General features: G+C 38.3%; 1 protein-coding gene across 7 annotated transcripts in view; it reads right to left on the bottom strand.

Moving 5' to 3' along the window:
* Positions 1-24,543, bottom strand: part of ARHGEF9 (Cdc42 guanine nucleotide exchange factor 9) — a 421,659-nt gene that overhangs the window by 105,226 nt on the left and 291,890 nt on the right. For all 7 annotated transcript variants that reach the window (XM_055120363.1, XM_055120368.1, XM_055120367.1 and 4 more), the window contains 3 exons: positions 16,718-16,847; positions 6,278-6,409; positions 1,418-1,661 (listed from right to left, as the gene is read on the bottom strand). In XM_055120363.1, coding sequence (XP_054976338.1) covers positions 1,418-1,661; positions 6,278-6,409; positions 16,718-16,847 — 506 coding nt within the window. The remainder of the gene's footprint in view (positions 1-1,417; positions 1,662-6,277; positions 6,410-16,717; positions 16,848-24,543) is intronic.

Raw genomic sequence — 24,543 nt, 5'->3', positions numbered from 1 at the left:
ATGGGTAGAAAGTGTCTTTCGTGGATGCGCGGTCCTGAAAGCAGCCTGGAGCATGGAGGCGGTTTGGTAGTGGAGGTCGGCTACCAGGGCTGGGTCCTTTGGGTGAGAAGGGTTCTCACCTGCCCCCTCTGGGGCGCCCGGAGTGAAAACAGCCTGGTGCAGTTGCATATATACCACATGCATATATATGTGGTATACGTAGATATATATATATATATATATATATATATACTATAATTCAAAAATAGCACCCCTGGGTGTTTATCTGAGTAATATAAAATAATTTAAATTAATATATGCATCCTTTGTTCATGGCAGCATTCTTAAAAATATCTAGGACATAGAAACAATCTAAATTTCTATTTATAGTTGACTGGATAAATAATATGTAATATACAGACATAAATGCTTTTTGGAACAATATCTAGCTAATTTTTAAACAACTTAAAAAGACGTTTTTGGAACTGCATATATAGTATAGGTATTGAAGTGCTTGTCTTACATGTGGTCAGGCCTAGTAGAATCCCTAGTACCACTATGTTCCTCCAGCACAACCTGGGCATAGAGTTAGGAGGACTTTCTGAATACCAACAAGTTTGTCACCAAATCGACAACACAATACAACATTTTGAGCAGGAATGCAAGTACAGAAAGTAGGACACGTGCCTTGAGTGTAACTGACCTAAGTTCAAACCTTGGAAACACATATACTCCCCCAGATGTAAACGCTGAGTGCAGAACCAGGAGTAAGCCTTGAAAAATACTGCTTGTGGCCCCCCAAACATAAAAACAGCAAAATCTACCACCTTATGCTACAACATGATTGAATTCTGAGGTGGTTTAGCTAATTAAAGTAAGTCATAATATGAGAGATAGTTACTATATGGTTCTCTCATGTGAAATATAAACAAGCAAAAGCTGAACAAACTAATAATAACAAAATAACTACATGACTGTAAAAATTAGGGTGATCAGTAGGAAAGTGAAAGGGTTAGAGGAAAAGGTTAATATACCTTAGTCAATTTATTTACTTAGGAGCATGTAATAAACATGGCAGTATCTAAGAACAAAGCTATAAGTTGATTGAGATTACAAAAAATACAGTGGTAATGACTTTGAACTTTACTAGATAACAGCTCTATGTTTTGAAAATAAAGTATAAGGTTTGTTTCCAGTATCATACTCTTATCTTGCTACAGATAATAGGGGCTACAAACACTTAACACTTACTTAATCCTGACCAATGCAAATTAATAGTGTCTATCAAAAAAATAAAACTAGGAAAACTATAAAAACTTAAAAGTAGGGAACAAGGAAAATGACAGTTTATTCTGAAACACAAATATTCCCTCTACCTCTACAAACTGAAAAATAGTTTAAATCATCTGTGAATTTTGTCTTATCTAGAGTCACTTACCAATTTTTTCATCTTCCTGTACCATTTTCCTTTCTTCTCTGAAAGCTCTGAGCCAGCGTATCTTTTCTTCCAGCTTCTTGGCAAAGAACAAATGCATCTCCTCTGTCTCCTTGTTATGAAGTTTGAAGGCATTCTTCATGCTGACATTAAAGTCATCATCTCTACCATCTTCAATATCAATTACTTCATATTTATCCATATCAATGCGCCCTTTGTAGTACAAAATATCTCTCCGGATCAGGTCCTATGAGGGAAGGAAGAGGTTTTTTATTATTGATATATTAAGCATAAGATCCACAAGAGCTGGGGTATGGCCCCAGGAGGAAATAACATCGCCAGTGTTTGGAAGTACCAATATGCGTTGATTTAGTTTACAATTAGGCAAATAACCTTAGTAGTGCTATGTAAACTAGCTTATTATGTAAATACTCTTGGATAATGTCAGTGCCTTATATTCAGACCATCTCAGGATTCAATAATAAATCTTTGACTTTGTTTGCACATAGGAAATTGGAGGCAATTAGCACACAAGCACTGCTAGCAAAAAAGTTTCTCTATCTGAAATATTTATATACCTTTAAGAAGTATGATATGAATTGATTAATTACTGAAAATATCAAATATTTCCATTGTACTAAATTACTTGAGATAATGGTCTTCTCAGCTGTAGGCTACCTGCAAAGTATTATTTTTCTTTGACAACCCGCATTTGTGATCTTAATTCTTCCCATAAGAAATACAGAAAGAGCCCACAGAATGGGAAAGAATATTTACCCAATACCCATATGATAAGGGATTAATATCCAGAATATACAAGATACTTGTAGAACTGTATAAGTAAAAAGCCTCCAACCCCATCAAAAAATGGAGAGAATAAATGAACAAAAGCTTCCTCAAAAAAAGAAATACAAATGGCCAAAAGGCACATGAAAAAATGCTCCACATCACTAGTCATCAGGAAGATGCAAATCAAAGCAACAATGAGATATCATCTCACACCAACAGAGACTGGCACACATACAAAAGAACAAAAGCAACCATTGCTGGCGTGGATGTGGGGGAAAAGGGACACTCCTTCACTGTTGGTGGGAATGCCGACTGGTCGAGCCTTTCTGGAAAACAATATGGACAGTCCTTCAAAAACTAGAAATTGAGCTTCCATATGACCCCGCAATACCACTTCTGGGAATATATCCCAAGAACTCAAAAAATCACAGTAGAAATGACATCTGTACCTATATATTCATTGCAGCACTGTTCACAATAGCCAAAATATGGAAACAACCCAAGTGCCCTAAAACAAATGACTGGTTAAAGAAACTTTGGTACATCTACACAATGGAATGCTATGCAGCTTTTAGGAGAGATGAAGTCATGAAATTTGGTTATAACTGGATAAACATGGAGAGTATCATGCTAAGTGAAATGAGTCAGAAAGAGAGGGACAGACATAGAAGGACTGCACTCATTTGTGGAGTGTTGGGTAGCATCACATGAGACTGACACCCAAGGACGGTAGATACAAGGGCCAGGGGGATTGCCCCATAGCAGGAAGACTGCTTCATGAGTGGAGGGGAGAAGGCAGATGGAATAGAGAAAGGATCAATAAGAAAATGATGGCTGGAGGAACCAGTTGGGATGGGAGATGCATGCAGAAAGTAGATAATGGACCAAACATGATGACTTCTCAGTGTCTGTGTTGCAAGCTATAATGCCCCAAAGTAGAGAGAGAGTATGGGGAATATTGTCTGCCTTAGAGGCAGGGGGAATGTGGGAAAGGGGGGTATACCCAGGATATTGGTGGTGGGGAATGTGCACTGGTGGAGGGATGGGTGTTTGATCATTGTGAGATTGTAACCCAAACATGAAAGCTTGTAACTATCTCACGGTGATTCAATAAAATTTCAAAAGTTAAAAAAAAATCTTCCCATAACATGCAAAACTGGGCTTTTTAGGTAAAGTTGGGAAATTATGACTTTAATCATCCTCAACACAGCTCTATCAATCTTGAATTCCAGACTGAAAATACTGAATTGCTTTGGACAATTGTTATTTTTCCTTTAATAATGATTTTGAATATTTGAGTAGTTGTGTATACAGATAGGATCTGATATCCTGGATACCCCTAGCCTTAATCTTATAAGAAAGGAAGATGTCAGTGTTACAGAGTGTACCAATACTACAGAAGCCTGTTTAGAGAGGTTTCCTTTTATCAAGCCAAGAGTACAAGTTCAGTACTGTCAAAAATGGTGGGCGGCTTCCCTGTTCTCAGTTTCAAAATTCTCAAAAATACTTTGGGAGACATCTATTCTTTAAAAAGTGAGTCTGTGGGGGTATGGTGCCACCAGCAGGTAAATCTGTACCTGCAGTGTTAGTGCATCAGCGGCCTTATGGTGACTTCAGACTTTCAGATACCCCCAAATTGTTGCTGTGCCTACAGCGAGACCTCAACAACTTAGGGCCAAGTTTACCAAGAAATTAAACAGCCAAAAGTTAGGTATGTGGGAGCCACACCCACAAAACACCTCTGGCTCAGCTATATAAGCTCATTATTGGCCTTACTTCAGAGACCCATAAATCTCGAAAGATCAAAAGTCGCAGTTTGGGCCGGTGGTGCGGAGGTAAGCCAGAACCCGTGACTTAGATCTCCAAGCCTGCTTAAATAGGAACTGGGCCTCCTCCCCCCAGGTCCCCAGTTTTCTAGTAGCTTGGCAGTCACACCCACAAACTGCCCCCGGTGCCATGTAATCTCATCAACGACCAAGACCCAGAGACTATAAACTAAAGTTCCTGGAAGAGAATGACACATTGTGTGATTGTAACCCAAACATGAAAGCTTGTAACTATCTCACGGTGATTCAATAGTTCAGAATCCAGAGGAGCAGTTTGTGGGCGGTAATTCAGGGCCTTGTCAGTGCGGGGAGAGGGTCTGGTTCCACCCCCATCCCATGAGGCCCCACGTGTCTCATCTTTGCAGTCTCATACCTGGCTCTCCAATAGGTTCTGAAAGATGGCTGCCACCATGACACCGCTGGGGAGTGGGGTTGGAAAGGTGGAAGGGACAAACACCTTTCCCTACCCAAGGTGGCACAGCACAGTAGTTTTGTACACATTCCAGATGCATTTCTGCCAAAAGCTGTTAGGTTCCGAGTGAATATATCTTTTTAAATCACTATAATATTTTGAGTGTTTTCAAAATCTTTGACTCACACTAGGGTTCATCAAACTATATTTTGCCAGTTACATTGAATACTATCATATATGTAAAGTGTTTGTTTCTTCATTTTCAAATATAAACTCACCATAAAGGTTAATTTATTCACATTTTATATGTATCACTATATCACTGTATCATTATCATCCCATTGTTTGTCGATTTACTCGAGCGGGCACCAGTAACATCTCTATTACACTCAGCCCTGAGATTTCAACAGTCTCTTCCTTACTCGTCTTTCCCAACGATTGGAGGCTCTTTCAGGGTCAGGAGAATGTGACCTATCGTTACTATTTAGGCATATCGAATGTGCTACAGGTAGCTTGCTGGGCTCTGCTGTGTGGGAGGGATACTCTCGGTACTTTGCCGGGCTCTCTGAGAGGTCTGTATATATCTGTTACTGTATTTGGGATATGAATATGCCACGGGCAGCTTGCCAGGCTCTCTCAAGCGGGCAATAGATTCTCTGTTGTTTGTCAGGTGCTCCAAGAGGGAGAGAACTAGGCTATTAGATGTTGCTTCCAGGAGCTTGGTTTTAGTTTCTGGATGTTGGCTGTTGATGGGACTACACAGCACCAAGGGGGGGCAGTTTCTGGGTGTGACTGCCTGGCTATGGAAAATGGGGGATCTGGGCAGAAGAGGCCCAGTCCCGATCCAAGCAGCCTTGGATATCTCAGCCCCGGGTTCCGCACACCTGGGTTTCTCTGCCGGTTCCTTTATATGTAAAGTTGTTATATTTATGTATATCATTAAATGGTATACTGAGGGGATTTTCTTACCTTTACAACCCTGGTCCTGGCTCTTTTATTGCCTTTCTTTTAAGAATTTCCTCTGTTAGTGGCATCTCCACTTCAGAATGACTTGCCATTTCCTTCCAGTTCTACCTCAAGAAGAAATTCTTTTGTACTACTGTTAAGAAATTCTTCAACAACCAAGTGGACTAAATACCTTATCCTTTCTATACCTTCTTTTGATCCCATAGTCACTTCTCAAGTTTACTTCATACTAACTGAATACGAAAGCTTATTGTCTAAACCAAATGAAAGTCTCAACCATGCCCTCAATATAAACATCAGATATCTCCTTGCTGTTTCCTAGGACAGCAATGGAACTGGTTCTGATAGCTACTCGAATGAAAATATGAGAACCTGTTGACTAAATTTAAAGGAAATATTTTAATACTTGGGGCCAGAGTAATAGCACAGCAGGCAGGACATTTGCCTTATATGTGGCTGACCCAGGTTCAATTCCCAGCACTGCATATAGTTCCCAAGCACTATCACAAGTGAACCCTGACCTAAGCCCAGAACACATCCAGAAACCAGAAATAAATATTTTTAAAATAAATATTTTAATTATTTTAACAGTTAGTATAAACCAACTCTCAGCTATGGGTGAAAGTTAGCAAAGAATGAGATTTAGAAGGGTAAAGGGTTAAGAGATAACAAGATAAAATGTATCAACTTCAGTTTTACTGCCTTTAAGTCAAAACTGCCTGTGATACCTATGTCATAATAGGACCTTAATATAGAATTTTGGCCAATATCTAGTTTTCCTAATAGCCATTGCCTATTTCACTGGACATGATAGAGATAATAGTGCCATCCAAGGTGTCCACTCCCCAGATAAGAAGGAAGTGGTGTTACCTTCTTGCAGAGGACCATCTGGTGGTCAAACAGGAAGAAGACCCGCTGCTGGTTGCGGCCATAGGGTTGGTAGATCCAGGCCATCTCGCCAGTATAAATCAGCTCCGAGCTCCTGTCTAGAATGTCCTCACCCTGTGAAGGATAAACAAAAGTGAGAGGAAGGTGAAGCAGATTTTCCATGTAACATTCTTGAAGACACCTAAAGCTAGTCAAAGACTAGTAGAAGTAGAACACAGAAGGTAGGTGTGGAAGAATGGATAAAGGTAGAAATCTATAAAAGTTTCCATGAATTAGAATGACTCACACTCTTGTTCACTCTGAGACTAAATGAGCCTCTCCATGGATAACTGATACTATGCCATGCATAACTAAGTACTACTATACTAAATTACCCTTTAGTCCTAGAGGCACCAACTACTTTGAGGCTTCCCTGTTCATTCTCCCTTTTCTCTCCACTCTCCTTCACTTCCTTTCTTTCTATTTCTTTGTACATATATTTGTTCCCTGGTCTTTCATCCCAACTGTAGTTTCTTAAGTGTTGTACATTAAGAATTAAGCAGGTGGTAGAATTTTCTTGCTTTATTGAAGTCAAGGAAGAGAAGGAGAAGCCACAAAAGTAATCAAAGAGGGGAAACTATGAATCCAGTCACCATCTTAAAGCCGTTTTATCTTAATGAAAAGTGTTTTACCTAAATAATAAATATCACTGTGATATGCTTCCCTGTTTTCAGAGAACCCGAAAGTACTTGATACATATAGTCAGATAGAAAACTACACCAGGCCACTTTATCCTTGACAAATTATAGGTTAGAGATTTTTTTCATGGCCCCTTCTTTATGAAAACTCTACTAGGCCAGAGTTATGTGGAGGTCGATGTCAGATGCCAAATGAGACTTATTTCCTGTTCTTGGTAATTTACATATTATTAGAAAAGCATGTGAGTTCAGAACCATAAAGTACAAGATAAACCACACTGAAGCCACAAGCATGGGCTATGATTTTCATGATCTACGTGCAGATAAAAACAAAGAACAGTGACTCAGAACTCATTTGACTTAATTTTTACTGAACTTGTATGGGTCAGACATCTGTTACATACTTGTTTTGAAGATTAATATACGACTTTTTACTTTTTTTATTAAGACAACATGATTTACAAAGGTGCAAATTTTGAGTTTTCGTCATACTATGTCCCAGCAGCAGTCTCAGCACCAGTGTCAATTTACATCCACCAGTGTCCCCAGGTTTCCTCCAACTCAAACCTATTCCTGCCACCCAAAAGCCTACATCCTGGAAAAACACATTTCTAAGTTTGGTTGTTGTGACATACATATTTCATTTTTATTTACTATGTGGTTTTGATATATGATTATATAACTCTATATATTCAATCTTAGCTGAAGCCCTCTACCACCCCCCCAAATTACTTCTTGCTCACTTCTTTTGCTATCTCTGTGAATGCTTTACTTCTTTTCTCCTTATATTCTGGAATCAAGGATGATCAAGTTATCTCACTTTTAATACTTTACATCTCCTTGTCCAGTTACTCTATATACCAGAGAAAACTGAGATCAGCAGATCTAAAGAACGATGAAACAATGCAGTTCACTGAAAGTTGGGTGGAACTAGAATATAACATATACGTGAAGTAAGTCTGAAGAAAAGCAATAATCACAAGATTATCTCACTTTACTCTGTTGCTATATTCTCTTATTCTGAGTTTTATTCTGAGTTTTCTTAGCCCTGTAATAGTCTTGGAGGTTATTTTTTATGTCACTTTTATATACTGAGGTACAGGAAGGTCAGTTAAATGGCCAGCAAATGCAATCTAGTTAGCTAGAGTCCCATGTCAAAGTCAAATTCTGTGATTCAAAACTAAGTATTCTCATTCTGGACACTATATTACATTGTTTCTAAGCCAGAAAACTGCTATGTGGTTAGCCCTTTCATCTTTTTATCTGTTTTCCCCACAATTAAATGGAGTGCATGAGAATGATCTTGAAGGTCTTATATCTCAACCTTGATGCCAAGAGCATCAAGTTAAGGTTAGAGATAAGGATACCTGCAGCCTAAAAAAATCAGAGGAAAGCAGCCTAACTAGGGTAGTAGTATAGAGAGAGGGATAGTTGAAAAAGGTGTTCTCAAATATAACACATTAATCAAGTCTAAAGGATTGGAACAAAAGGGGAACTCCCTGGTTTCTAATAACAATGCTTCAGAAAACAAGCTCAGAAATACTGTGATTCTAGAAACTACCCCAGTAATATCCGGGGCATAAAGGCAAATACTATCCTTGCGGGGTCTGAACAGAACGTACAGAGTGCTGGGGTTGGGAAAGGAAGCACTTGAAGGAGGCAGACTATGCATAAGTTTTCTGTTGGAGATAGGAAAAGTTGAGAACGGTACAACTATGGAAATACTACAAACAGAAGTGGGCCATAGAATATCTACAGTTCATTTTGAATATGAAAAAAGTGAAATAAAGTTATAAAGGTGGGTCCATACCATAGAAAGTAGGTCAGGAATTTGAAAAGTACCATCTACTAAAGTGGGCTTTAATAAACAAAGAAAACTAATCAGAAATATTTTGCTGACCCACAGTACAAATCAAGTGCATCCCAATTCTACTTTAAGAACTTGACAGAATATAAAGCATATAAAATTCAACCCAGTGCTCTCCAACCTGACTGATGTAGGTACAAATATTTATTCCTCAATTCCCACATCTTTAAAATGAGAACAATAATAGTATAAGCCTCATTCTGTTTATGTAAGTTTATAACAAGTTTAGGAAAGTCCGCACCAGTTACAGTGAAAGCTCTACAGAAAATATATAATTATCTAGACTACACTTCTATGTCTTATATCCTGTGCTACATACTCCTATTAATATTCACAACAACCTAATAAATATACAGTTATTACCACCAAAGAATAAGTAAAATTGGAAGTAAAATATGACAGAGTATAAGTCACACTAACACCAAAGTCCACATTCAAAACATTAGGTGAGCCCTTAGTGAATGTCAAGGTAACTGAAAAGAATCCTAATATGGTAACATAGGAGCATAAATCAGGGGCCTTGGACATTTTCGCTGTGCAGAGATGAGGTAATTGTATACATAAGATGCACATATATATATATATACAATACTGTAAACATGTGATCCAGGTTATAATAATTGTATTAAAATAATAAGGTTATTTGAAAGACAGTGCAGAGGACTTGGGATATTGGTAGAAAGTTGCTAACACACTGGTGGATGGATATAGAGTCAAAATACTATATACCTGAAACTCTATTTAAACAACATTATAAATCAGGTCGCCTAAATATATTTTTAGGTTTTGGGGCCACACACTGATATAATGAAGGCTTACACCAGGCTCTGCACTCAGGGATCACTCCTGGTGGGGATCAGGGGACCATGCTGGGGATTGAAACCGGATCAGCCACTTGCAACCCTACCTGTTGAACTATTGTTCCAGCCATAAATATATTTATATAGGCCTACTGCCCACTTTTTATTTTATATTTTTAATTAAAGAACTACGATTTACAAAATTCTTGATGTTTGAGTTTTAGGCATATAACATTTCAACACCAACCCCACCACCAGTATAAACTTCCCTCCACCAGTGTTCCCATATTTTCTTCACAACTCCAACACTGATACTATCCCCATTTGTCAACTTGACAGGAACATTACAAAGTTTCAGCGGTTGCAGCTTACATTTCATGTTTTCAGCTTTGTTAAGTCTATGTTTTGGATATTTAGCTATAGCACTCACTCAAAGCCCTGGTGCCTTTTTACCCATTACTTCCTTGCCTATTTTCCCCAACCCCTGATTCCTAAATAATTTTTAAAGAAAAGAAACTGAGTATAATAACTTCATCCTTTTAGAGGCTATAATTGTTCTACCCTTTTTCCAGAATGCTCTGTCCCAAGAAGAAGTGAAGAAGGGTCTTTCACTTCCTTCAAGCCTGTTCATATTGAACAGGGAAGAGAGATCTTCCATGACTACCAAATCTAAAAAAGCACCCCATTGCTCTATAGCTTATTATCCTACTTATTTTTTTCTTGACATTTCCTATCACTAACCTGAATTTGTTGATTCTCTTTCTAACAAGAATATAAATTCAATGAGGGAGAGAGATTTATTTGGTTCACTGATGTATTTTTCCAAGCCTAAAAATTGTAGGATAACATTGGGTTTGTCCTTTCAGCCTTGCCACAGGGAACTTAGTCTACCTTAGAGCAATGGCCTTTCTGTATGGACACAGGAAGACAGTTAATATTATGCTTTGTAACTTGGGAGCCAATTGACTCCAATAATATTTACTCCTGGGCATCTGCTTTCTCGACTCAGTTGCCCTTATTTCCTAGCACGTCAAAATCAGGGTCCCCATGAGGGACTCAATGGACCCAGGGCAAGCTGTGAGCTACCCTGGCATTGAAATGGGCCAAGCCAAAGCATAACAATACTCAACTATAAGTTGAGAACATGGTCATAGACAAATGCTGTCATGATCCAAAAGTAATGATGAGACTAGACCCTGCTGGGTTTAGGAAGACTAACCTTACCTGAGGACTAGAAAATATACTGTCCTTAGAAAGAACCAAACTTTAAGTTTGATACATCTCTTACTGTGCTTATACAGAATGACATTGCTAGAAATAGTTTAAGTATATTTACTACAACTATTTAAGTGGATTACAAGCAAGCTGAGGATGGAAGAAAGGGACGCACTCTGACACACACTTGTTTGGACCCAACCCTTGAGTGGATCTCCTAGTAATCTGGAGTAATCTCCTTATATGAGATTTTTAAATTTTATTTTATTGAATCACCGTGACAAAAGTTACAAAGCTTTAAGGTTTAAGTCTCAGTCATATAATGATCAAACCCCCATCTCTTCACCAGTGCACCTGTTCCCCCACCAAGAACCCCAATATATCCCCTCCCACTCCCCACTCCCCTGCACCCGAGTAACCAATGATCTTCGCTTTATTCTCTCTATACTTTGGATACATTCAATATTTCAACAGAGAATTGACTATTATTATTTGGATTTTCCCCCCAACAATCAAACCTGCAAAAAAGGAATCATTTGAGAGTTTGTTTTCAATTGCTGAGAATGAAGATATAGGATCTCACGTGGCCTTGAGCTTGTTGTGACATGGCGCGCAAGAGATCATGGGATGGGAGTGTTACTGGCACACTATCCGCCCAGATGAGATCCGGAGCAGCCTCGCACGACACGGCCCCTCTGATCCTTAAAGACTATGATCCGGGAGGTCTACTAATCCATTTTGGCACCCAGAAACTTATAGAAATGTATCCTTATATGAGATTTTTGTTAATCTCCTGGAGGAGTGGTCTTACCCTTCTGTTGATTTGTTAATGTCAACCCTCCTTTGTGTCACTGCCCTATGTGATTGCTATATAAACTAAGACTGTGTGGGGAGAGACGGAGACAGCAGAGACAGAAGAGGAGACAGCAGAGACAGAGGAAAAGGCATCAGGGCACAGACAGAGGCAGCAGGACACAGACAGAAGAAGATACAGCAAGGATAAGACACAGAAACGAGGGAGAAAGACAGGCAAGACAGAAGCAGCAGAAAAAACACAGAAGCAGAGAGGGAAGACACAGAAGCAAGAGAGAAGACACAGAAGCAGAGACAGAAAGAGTTTGGAAGAGACCAGAGGAGAGACTACAGAGACAGAGACAGAGAGACAGACAGAATCGAGCACAGCGGCACACACAGAAGCAGAGCACAAGGAGGAGCCATCCTATTCTGTTCCATACACAGCGGCTCAAGAGCACCAAACACGAGAGGCGCGTGAGAGAGAACTGCCCCGAAAGCCCGAGAACAAGCAAACAACACAACACATCACATCACCCCCTGCCACATACGCATCTTTGTATTTTTTACAAAAATGAGGTCTGACAAAGAAAGAGTTGTTCAAGAAATATTTGCTTGATAAATTAAGCAGTGGGTGGTGAATGAATTATAGTCAGAGTAAAGTGATTAAAGCTTTCTTTTCAGTTCTGCCTCCTTTCTTCCCTGGGGCCAAAGTCCTATAAAAGAGGAAAGCCCCACTCTCCCTATCTTTACTCCATTCTAATTTCATAGTGGTTCTCTAATGTGGGGTTTTGACATCATTAAGGAAAAGATTGAAATAGAAAAAAACTAATATTGATTAATCTGACAGGATGGCAAAAACTCAACAACGTAAATAAACTCTATATTTGCTCTATTGATCCCAGCAAAATCTTCATTCAAAGCACTTTAACATTTAATCAACATGGAAAGTATCATGTTGAGTGAATCAACATGAAAAGTATCATGTTGACTGAAATGAGTCAGAAAGAAAGAGACAGATACAGAAAAATTGCACTCATATGTGGAATATAAAGTAGCAGAGAGGTACGAGCTAGCAAAGATGCAACCTCTGGCAGAAAGCCCTCTGGACTTAGTCACTAAAATACTAAAATACAGAAATCTAGAACCTCACAGCCGCTACTGTGGCCACATGACCTCATATCTCCTCATTCGCAGCAGTGGAAAACAAATTATCAAATGCTTCCTTTCCAGCAGGTCCGACTCTGGGGGGGGGACTCCAAACAATAATAGTGAGTTTTTTTTGTATGTAATCAAGGTAAAGAGAAAGTAAAGTGTAATTTACCAACTACACAGATGGGGTGGGGGACCGGGGGGCAGGGCGGGGTGGGGTGGGAGGTTTACTGTGGTTCTTGGTGGTGGAATGCATGCACTGGTGGAGGGATGGGTGTTCGAGCATTATGTAACTGAGACTTAAGCCTTAAAGCTTTGTAACTTTCAACATGGTGATTCAATAAAAAATAAATTAAAAAAACACTTTAACATTTAAGTAGATGCTTGTTTTGTCTCCATAATGTTGTGTTTTTGTGTTTATTCCAATGTTTTGTGTTCTATAATTGTAAGGTAAAATGGAAGAGGTCTTTTATATTACACAACCAGAGTGTGAGGAGAGGGGTGCCCTGAGGAAGAAATGATAACCACATTTTAAGTTTCAAAATTTGGGGTCCTGGTTTTTAAAGAAATATTAATTTTTTAATAAAAGAAGCTTTCAGCTATATGTTCTATCTTTTCCTTGTCAAGTGGATGTACTGATGTGAAGGGTAAAAATATTTATTACCCATAGGTTGGGCAGAGGCAGAAATAGTAACTGGAAAAAGACTAAAGGACCTAGAATTTTCATGGAGTAAGTAGAGGGACAGAGAAGTACAGATATGAAAAGAAATATTTCTGCTATCTTACGAGGTGCTCTGATTTACTGGTATCTGCATCATCCCAACCTCTAATTCATTTTCTAAAGTCTTCTTTAACAATATTAAGATCTAAATATTTACTAAGGTTCTGGTAGGAGATATTTCTGCCTGTTTAACTACTTGTACAGGTTAAACAATGCAAAGCATATTTATTGACAATTCAGTGAATTTGGGCAAGGTATGCCAAGGGCCAGCAAACACTGAAGTTGATTATACTTTCTAAAGATGACCTTTTAGCACATACCTACATTTAATCTTACTAGGATTTGTGTCCTCCCACAAAGAAGCCTTGCTGTATTGCTTAGATAGGGACTCTTTACTGTAGAAACATCCCCTGCTATCTCAAAGGAAGGCAATTTTGCTATAGATTATATTATGTAGTTGTGTAAAGACTACCACACTGCTATTCTTCACAATGATTAGAGGAAGAATGACTTTATTCCTAATTTTATGCTCCAGCTGTTATGGGTGGATGAGAATCAGAGAATAGCTGTCGCCTGCCCTGAACCTTAATCAGATCCCAAAGCCTCCTAATTATTAGATAAACTGAACCAAGACTGCCTTGTTATAGACTTTTAAGTAATCTCCAATTCCACATAAACTGGAAATTAGATTAAATTTGTTACTTCATTACTTTGTTACTAAATTGCAATTTGATCCTTGACAGGATTAGATTTCTCAGTCTTTATCAGTCTTCCATCATTATTGTAAAGGTGATATACGTGTGTCATGTCAGGTAGTACTATGTGTGTGTACACATACACACCTACATAAATATGGTAGGGTCGTCAGAGAGAGTCTCCTAAGATCTTTGGTAATTCTGATGTTCTAGAAGTCTTTAATATCCTATTATGGAAAATATAACAGACTTTTTAGTTCTGACACACACAATGTGGGTATTCTGGGCATTGCTGAAGGATTTCCTTAAAGGGCAACACTTCAGGGACAGTTAAGTTAAACAGTAACTACAAAGTCTGAAAATAAAATAGGAGTAATTTTTCTTACTAACTTAGGTAAAGAAGCCCCTGTCAAACAGTAGTATTTCAGGATTGTGCAAGTTGGCATGGGATTAGAGGACCATCAATTATGCTAATTAAGGAGTCAGAGAATCATTCTGACAATTCTGAGCCAGTCCCGACTCAGAAATTTTAATTGGATGCTGAGAGTTTAAATAATATTTAACTTAAAAGTTTATTTAGTATTAATGAATAAATACTAAATGGATAAACCCTAGGAATTTTAAGCAGTTCTTGTTTCTCCATACCCTCAGCTATAAATACTAGAGTTCCAGAGCACATGTAAAGAATAAAAATGACTTCCACGGCATTAGTAAAAAGGAGCTTTTCCAGGGAATAGGGATGCAGTTGTTGCTGTAACCCTCCTTTTACAAAGAACTCCAAGGAAGTAAATAAAAGAGGTTTCCTGGACTGTAGCCTAATGAAGTGGGTATGGTGCTTGATTTGCATGTTTTATCACTGTCACCACATTTGGTCCCCTGAGAATTGAGCCACGTGTAAGCCCTGGGCATTGCATGGTGTATGACCCAAAGTTAAAAAGAGGCCCGCTATTCAGTCACAGATTGTCAATGCCTTAGTGTGGATAATGACATCAGAGGCAATTTGTTCAAAAGCAAACATGACACAGTCTGGCTCAGAAGGTTTCCTCTCATTTCTTTTCCTGCATCTCAAAGAATGACAAGTGTTTTCTACACTTCATAAGGCATTTACCTACAAATAACACAAAGATTTTATAACCATAAAATAGGAACCATAAGGAGGAACAGAGCAGAATAATGAAAAGATAGTTAAGTAGTTTTTTGTAAAACTGAAGCATCATCCTTTTGGAGTGCATTAACCTACTTTAAATGTTAAATAGATTCTTCCTATCTCTTAATTACAAAATATGACATTGGAGGTAGTGAACTGACTCTATTCTATACCATGACCCTGATACTTAATAATAGTACCTCCTTCTTGCTATAGCCTCTTCCACTTTGGTTATTTTAGCTGCAGACTGTAATATTTCACAATTTAGGATAGAAGTAATGTGTAATGTAATTATTCATGGTGTTCTTTGTGGGCACAAGAGAAAAACACTAATTAGCACACTGAACACATGGATACATTAGAATCTTATCATTCACAGATCTATTTTTGTTGAATAAGAGCATCAACATAGGGATACAGAGGCAAAATCTCTATCTATCTATCTATCTATCTATCTATCTATCTATCTATCTATCTATCTACCTATCTATTCTTTGCAACGGAGCATCTAAGAAGAGAAGTTTTCAGTGGTTTCAGTAACTGAAGGATTTCTCAGTTCAGAAAAGTCGTGGCGGATCCCAAGTAGAAGGGAATGTTCCCAAGGATTATTTCCGGAAGGAGATATTTAAAAGAACATTTTGTCTGTAGATTTTTTGTCTGTAGATTGAGCGCAGATGATAATCATGGTCTCAAGTGTATATGATTCAGTAGATCTAATAGATATAACAGGGAATTGAAATCCCACCACCAGGAAAAGAGTATATTGCATGGCCTGTACCAGAGAACCATCCTAAAATTCCATGGAATGGTTATATGCAATGAAAAATGCATATAATTCTTTATCGAAGTGTGCACCTATCAGTGATAAAATTACAGAACTTGAAAAGTCTCTGAAAAGTCTCTAAATCAAGCAAGTTATTTCCTAGCAACATTAAAAGTATAAAAGCGTTCTAATTCCTTTTTTTTTTTTTGCTTTCTGGGTCACTCGGCAATGCACAGGGGTTACTCCTGGCTCTGCACTCAGGAATTACCCCTGGCGGTGCTCAGGGGACCATATGGGATGCTGGGGATAGAATCCGGGTTGGCTGCATGCAAGGCAAATGCCCTACCCGCTGTGCTATTGCTCCAGCCCCCAAGCATTCTCATTCATAATGATGTAAATTAATTTTTCTAATTTTTCTTTTTTCAAAACTATTCAAATACATAAATTCTCTCATTAGATGGACATTTTGCTCTGGCTTTAGTTTATTTTTTCTGCTCTTTAAATTGAATTTTCTTCATCCATCTTTAACTATATTGTAATGTTCTTTATATGTTATTCGGACTTCCCAGTGCCCCTGTCAGTAAGAGTCCTACCTCCCAGTCTAGGACAGAGGCTTGCCACTGGGCAATCTTGTCAATATTCTCCAAACGCCGTTTGCGCTCGTTGATCTGCTGAGTCACGTTTCTCATGACAGCGAGAGCAGCTGCAACATACCTGTAGTCACTGTGAAGACACAAAAGTGCAAGTTGAATGAATTACTACTCCATGAAACCAAGGTGTTGTGTGTCAATCCTCACATCCATTCTCTTCTTTATAGTTACTAAAGGAGTTTTGAAATTCAGATGTATCCCATGCAACATGGAATAAGATATTACGTTTTATTTTCTTTACAAAAGAAGTGATCATGTCTAATTATATATAAACATAATTATTAGGCAGAACTTTTGAGGAGTCTCCTTTATAGGTATAATGGCTAATGTCCCAGCAGTCATATTGGACTATAAGACACAATCTATCCATCTTTCTTGGTAACTGGAAGTTTAAAAGAAAAGATATCTCTCATAGCCGTGATATCACCATAGAACCCGTAGATAACCTACCTGCAAACCTCTTTTAGATTAAAGAAATAGGCACATATTAGTTTTTTATGCCATTAGTTTTATATCCTATATGATATAACAATCTTAGGAAGAAGTGAGTGTCATTTTTAGCCACTCCAGACAAATTTACCATAGTTTCTACCATATATTATTAAGGAACACTGCCATACATTACTGTGAGTTAATATCCATTACTTTCTCCTGTATATATAAAGAAGATGTAGCACAGAGGTTAGGAAAAGAGTCTGAAGTCAGGCTTTTGGCAAGTTTTATTGACTGTCTTAGTGACTAGTATTCTCTTTTATAAAATGTAGTGGATTACTAAGATTTGAGGTTTTAATCATCATAATATTCTAGACTTGTAGTAAACATTAACAATATTAATAAAAGCAAACATTTCTCCAGCTTAGGTATCACATGGATGCCTTTAATAATCTCTAGTTCCACAAGACAAGGATGCCCACTATCACCACTTATGTTCAATATAGTACTGGAAGTACTTGCAATAGTGACAAGGCAAGAAAAAGACATTAACAGCATCCAGATAGGAAAGGAAGAAATCAAACTCTCACTATCATGCAGATGATATGATACTATATTTAGATAACCTCAAAGCCTCTACCAAAAAACTCCTAGGAACAATAGACTTGTATAGTAAAGTCGCAGGCTATAAATTCAATAGACAAAAGTCCATGGCTTCCCTATATGCAAATAATGATAGAGAAGAAAGGGATATGAAAAAAAATTCCGTTCACAATCATAGCTCAGAAAATAAAGTACCTCAAAATTAGCTTAACCAAGGAGGTGAAGGACCTGTACAAATATCACTACAAAATGTTACTTCACAAAATAAAAGAGGACACGAGGAAATGGAAACGCATCCCCTGCTCGTGGATTGGGAGAATTAACTTTGTTAAAATGGCAATACTCCACAAAGCGTTATACAGATTCAATGTGATCCTTATAAGGATACCCATGACAATCTTCAGGGAAGTGGAGCAAACACTCCTTTAATTCATATGGAATAACAAACTCCAACGAATAGCTAAAGCAATGCTGGCAAAAAAAGAAGACAGGAGTCATCACCTTCCTCAAGCTCAAACTCTACTCCAAAGTGGTAATAATTAAAACAGCATGGTACTGGAACAAAGGCAGAGCTGTAGATCAATGGAACAGGGTTGAATATCCTTACACACACCCTCAAATATATGATCATCTAATCTTTGATAAGGGAGCAAGAAATATGAAGTGGAGCAAGGAAAGCCTCTTTAACAAATGCTGCTGGCAAAACTGGACAGCAATATGCAAAAAATGGGCTCAGACCTCTACCTAACACCATGCACAAAGGTCAGATCAAAATGGATTAAATACCTTAACATCTGACCAGAATCCATAAGGTACATTGAAAACAAGGTCTGAAAAACCCTCCACAACATTGAAGCCACAGGTATCTTCAAAGACGACACTCCACTGACCAGGCATTGGAAACAGAGATAAACAAATGGGACTATCTTAAAAGCAGAGAGAGAATATGGGGAATATTTTCTGCCTTGGAGGCAGGGAGAGGTTGGGAAAGGGGGGTATACCGTGGATATTTGTGGTGGAGAATGTGCACTGTTGGAGGGATGGGTGTTTGATCATTGTGTGATTGTAACCCAAACATGAAAACCTGTAACTAACTCACGGTGATTCAATAATTTTTTAAAAAAATTATAATATTCTGTACCTCTAAAGAAACAGTGAACAGAATACAAAGACAATGCCCAAAATGGGATGGGAAAGGATATTCATCCAATACCCATCTGATAAAGGGTTGATATTAAGGATATACAAGGCACTGGTTGAACTCTACAAGAATAAAACATCCAACCCCATCAGAAAATGAAGAGATGAAATGAACAGAAACTTTCTCAAAGAAGAAATCAGAATGGCTAAAAGGTACATGAGAAACTGCTCTACATCACTAATCATCAGGGAGATGCAGATCAAAACAATAATGAGATATCATCTCACACTACAGAGAATGTCCCACATCCAAAAGAACAAAAGCAACCGGTGTTGGCAAGGCTGTGGGGAGAAAAGGACTCTCCTTCACTGCTGGTGGGAATGCCAACTGGTTCAGCCCTTTTGGAAAACAGTATGGATGCTTCTCAGAAAATTAGAAATTGAGCTCCCATTTGACCCAACACCAGTAGTCTGAAAGTACAGATCAAACATGATGGCCACTTAATACCTCTGCTGCAAACCACAACACCCAACAGGAGAGAGAGAGAGCAAAAGGAAATGCCCTGCCACAGAGGGAGGGTGCGGGGGAGGATGGGGTGAGGGTTGTGGGAGAGACACTGGGACCATTGGTGGTGGAAAATGGGCACTGGTGGAGGGCTGGGCACTCAACCACTGTATGACTGAAATGCAAGCACGAAAAGTTTGTAAGTCTGTAACTGTACCTCACGGTGATTCACTAATAAAAAAATTTAAAAATAAACACATTGGAATAGTCAGAGCATACACAGATGCAAACAGACCTATTCATCCAAAGTCAAAGGTTAGAAGACAATTCTTCAAACAACCAATCCCCTCAAAAAGAACAGAGTGGCCATAATAGTGTCAGATGAGATAGATTTCAGACTGAAAAAGGTTATAAGAGACAGAAAAGTTCATTTCTTAATCATCAAGGGATACGAGCAGCAGGAAGAACTCACAATGCAAAATGCTTATGCAACCAATGATGTAGGTAACAAACTAATTAAATACTAAAGTACTTGAAGAAAGATATATATATAAATAAAATTAATAGTTTATATTTTCATATTCAATAACCAAATACACATTCTTCTCCAAAGCATTCTTCAAAAGAGACCACATACTGGCACACAAAACCTAACTCCACAATTTCAAGAGTACGTAAATCATAACAATTATTTTCTCAGACAATAATGCACTGAAAATACAAGTTAATCACAAACAGAAATGGAGGGAAAAAGCCAAAGACCTAGAAATTTAAAGCTTATTACTGATCAACCAGTGGGTCAGAAAGGAAAGAAGAGAGGAAACTAAAAGATTCAAGGGGGAAAACTGAGAATGAGAATACTACTTACTGCAACTGTAGCATACAGCAAAGATAGTGGAAAGAGATTGTTAGAGCAGAAATTGCTGAACTGGAATACACGAATTAATCCAAGAGACCAATGAACAAAAAGGTTGTTCTTTGGAAAAATAAAAGAGATAAACACTAGGTAGACTTAGAAAAGAATGAGCAAAAATAATGAACAAAATAAGAAATGAAAGAAGAGACATCACAATACACACCACAGAAGTTCAAAGTATCATTGGAGGTTACTTTGAGATTCTTTATGCTAAAAAATGAGAGAACCTAGGACAAATGGATAAATTCATGCATTAGGATCTGACATAGACTTAACCAAGAAGATTTGGAATAACTGAACAGACTATCACTATCAAGGGAATTGAAATGGTAATCAAAACTGTTCTCCAGAACAGATACACAAAGAGAATCCCTGGAACAAGATCCTGTAGCCTTTTGCCTCTGGACCCCATCTGATCTGCCAGGTATTGACATTAGATCTTGTCCCTCTAACATCTAACACAGGGACATGCACTGCGAATCCAGTCCTGCACACTGCCACATCCATGTTTTTATTAATTCACTAAGAGACACAATTACAAACTTTCATGATTTAGTTTAAGTCATACAATGATCAAGCAGATATCACTTTCCACGACCAACGTTCTCAGTATCCCTTCCGCTGACCCCACTCCATCCCATCCCCTGCCTCTGCCACAGGCACTGTCATTCTTACTCTCTACTTTTGGTCTTTTTGGTTTGCAATACAGGTACGAAGAGCCCATAATATCTGGTTTCTAGTCTACTTTCAGCATGCATCTCCCATCATAAGCCATCCATCCTTCCAAACACCATTTACTTAGTGGTCCCTTTTCTGTCTCAACTGCCTTTTTCTCCAGTGCATAAGGCAGGTTTCCAAACCATGGAGGAATCCTCCTGGCCAATATCTCTACTGTCCTTAGATGTTAGTCTCATATTAGGTAATTTTACATTCCATAAATAAATGCAGTCACTGTCTGTCCCTGTCTTTCTGACACATTCCACTTAGCATGCTACTGTCCATCACCATCCACTTATAATAAAATTTTATGACTTCATCTTTTCTAACAGATGCATAGTATCCCATTGTATATATGTACCAAATATTCTTTAACCAGGCATCTGTTCTCTGGCACTCGGTCTTTTTTTTTCCAGATTCTGTATATTGTGAACAATGCTAAAATAATCATTTCAACTGTGTTTTTTGCACCTTGGGATATACTCCCAGAGTGGTAGTGCTGGGTCATATGGGAGCATACATTCTAGTTTTTGGAGGAATGTCCACCTTGTTTTCCAAAAAGGCTTGACCAGTTGGCATTCCCAACAATGAAGAAGAATCGTTTTCTCACCATATCCAAGCCAGCACCTGTTGCTCTTTATTTTTTGATGTGTGCCAGTTATTGTGGTGTAATATGATATCTCATTGTTGTTTTGATGCTCACATTCCTGATTAGCGATGTAGAGCATTTTTTCATGTGCCTTTTGGAGACTTGAATTTCTTTTTTGAGGAAGTTTCTGTTTATTTCTTATCCCCATTTTTGATGGGGTTGGAGGTTTTTTTTTCTTGTAAAGGTCTACCAGTCTCATGTAAATCCTGGGTCTTAAGCTTCTATCTGATGGATACTGTGTAAATAATTTTTGCCATTCTGTAGGCTTTTTCTGTATTTTGATCACTTTCTTTTGAGGTGCAGAAGCTTCTTAGCCTAATGTATTCCCATTTGATTATGTTTGTTTCCGTTTGCTTGGTCAGTGGTGTTTCATCCTGGAAGATGCATGTAACTTCAATATCATGGAGGGCTCTGCCTACTTTTCCCTCTATGTACCTTATGGACTCAGGTCTGATATTGAGGTCTTTATTTCACGTTGATTTTGTGCCTGGAATTAGACAGAGGTCAGAATTCATTTCTTGCAGGTAACTGTCCAGTTTTCCCAGCACCACTTGTTAAAGAGACTTTACTTGTTCCACTTCACATTTCTTGCTCCTTTATCAAATATTAAGTGATCATATGCTTGATTAAGTGATCATATACTTGAGAGGCTGTATTCAACTCTGGTCCATTGGCCTGCAGGTCTATTTCTAGTCCATTACCATGATGTTTTAATTACCACTATTTTGTAGTACAGTTTGAAATTGGGGAGGAAGATGCCACCCATCTTCTTTATCCCAAGGATTGCTTTCATTATTCATGGGGTTTATTGTTCTATATGAATTTCAGGAGTGTTTTGTCTATTTCTTTGAAAAATGACATGGGTATCCTGATAGGGACTGCATTGAATCTATATAATGCTTTGGGGAGTACTGACATTTTGATAATGTTAATCTTCCCAAACCATGAACAGGGAATGTGTCACTATTTCCTAGTGTCCTCTTTTATTTCTTGAAGTGGTGTTTTTGTACTTTTGTTGGTATAGGTCCTTCACCCATTTAGTTAAGCTGTTACCTAGAAACTTGATTTTCTGAGGCACTATTGTGAACAGGATTATTTTTTAAATATATTTTTCTCTTTCATCACATGTACATAGAAGAGAAATTAACTTTTGTATATTGATTTTGTAATCTGACACTTTACTATACAAACCTATTTTTTAAATTTTTAATTAGTGAATCACTGTGAGGGTACAGTTATAGATTTATACATTTTTGTGCTCATGTTTCTCCCTTACAAAGTTTGATAACCCATCCCTTCACCAGTGCCCATTCTCCACCACCAGTAAACCCAGCGTCCCTCCCACCCTCCAGTCCCATCTCCCCCCACCCCAAACTGCCACTATGGCAGGGTATGCCCTTTCGTTCTTTCTCTCTCTGATTAGGTGTTGTGGTTTGCAATAAAGGTGTTGAGCGGCCATTGCATTCAGTTTCTAGTCTATATTTGGCACGTGTCACCCCTCCCCCGCATGACCTCCAACCACATTTTACTTGGTGTTCCCTTCTCTGAGTTGCCCAGAATGAGAGACCAGCCTCCAAGCCATTGAGTCAACCTCCTAGTACTTATTTCTACTATTCTTGGGTGTTAGACTCCTAGTCTATTATTCTATATTCCACAGATGAGTGCAATCTTTCTATGTCTGTCTCTCTCTTTCTGACTCATTTCACTTAGCATGATACTTACCATGCTGATCCACTTATATGCAAACTTCATGACCTCATTTTTTTCTAACAGCTGCATAGAATTCCATTGTATAGATGTACCAAAGTTTCTTCAACCAGTCATCTGTTCTAGGGCACTAGGATTTTTTCCAGATTCTGGCTATTGTAAACAGCGCTGCAATGAACATATAAGTGCAGATGTCATTTCGACTATACTTTTTTGCTCCTCTGGGATATATTCCCAGCAGTGGTATTGCTGGGTCAAATGGGAGCTCAACCTCTAGTTTTTTGAGAATCGTCCATATTGTTTTCCAAAAGGGCTGAACCAGTTGGCATTCCCACCAGCAGTGTAAAAGGGTCCCTTTCTCCCCACATCCTCTCCAACAGTGGTTGATTTTGTTCTTTTGGATGTGTGCTAGTCTCTGTAGTGTGAGGTGGTATCTCATGGTTGTTTTGATCTGCATCTCTCTGATGATTAGTGATGCAGAGCACTTTTTCATGTGCCTTTTGGCCATTTGTATCTCTTCCTTGGAAAAGTTTCTGTTCATTTCTTCACCCCATTTTTTGATGGGGTTGGATGTACAAAACAATTTTTTCTAGGAGCTTTTTTGCAGTCTTTAGAATTTTCAAAGTATCATGATAGCTACAAATAGTGATAGCTTGACTTCTTCTTTCCTATCTGGATGACCTTGATATTTTTTCTTGCCTAAATGCTATGGCAAGTTCTTCCAGTACTATATAGAATAGAAGTGGTGAGAGTCGGCAACGTTGTCTTGTTTCTGATCTTAGAGGGAAGGCTCTTAGTTTTTTTCCCCATTGAAAATAATGCTTACTGTGGGCTTGTTGTAGATGGGCTTTAACTATATTGGAGGAAGTTCCTTTGACTCTCATTTTGCTGAGAGTTTTTATCATAACTGAGTGCTGGATCTTGTCAAATGCCCTCTATGAATCTATTGATATTATCACATGGTTCTCATATTTCCTTTTATTGACATGGTGCATTATCTTCATTGACTTGCAGATGTTGAACTATCCTTGCATCCTTGGAATGACTCCTACTTGTTCACAGTGAAAGGTTTCTTTGATGAGTCGTTGGATTCTATATGC

The sequence above is a fragment of the Sorex araneus genome, chromosome X (genome assembly GCF_027595985.1).
Source record: "Sorex araneus isolate mSorAra2 chromosome X, mSorAra2.pri, whole genome shotgun sequence".
NCBI classification, from domain to species: Eukaryota; Metazoa; Chordata; class Mammalia; order Eulipotyphla; family Soricidae; genus Sorex; species Sorex araneus.
Note: the sequence above shows the minus strand (reverse complement) of the source record. Positions and strands in the feature narration are given on the sequence as shown.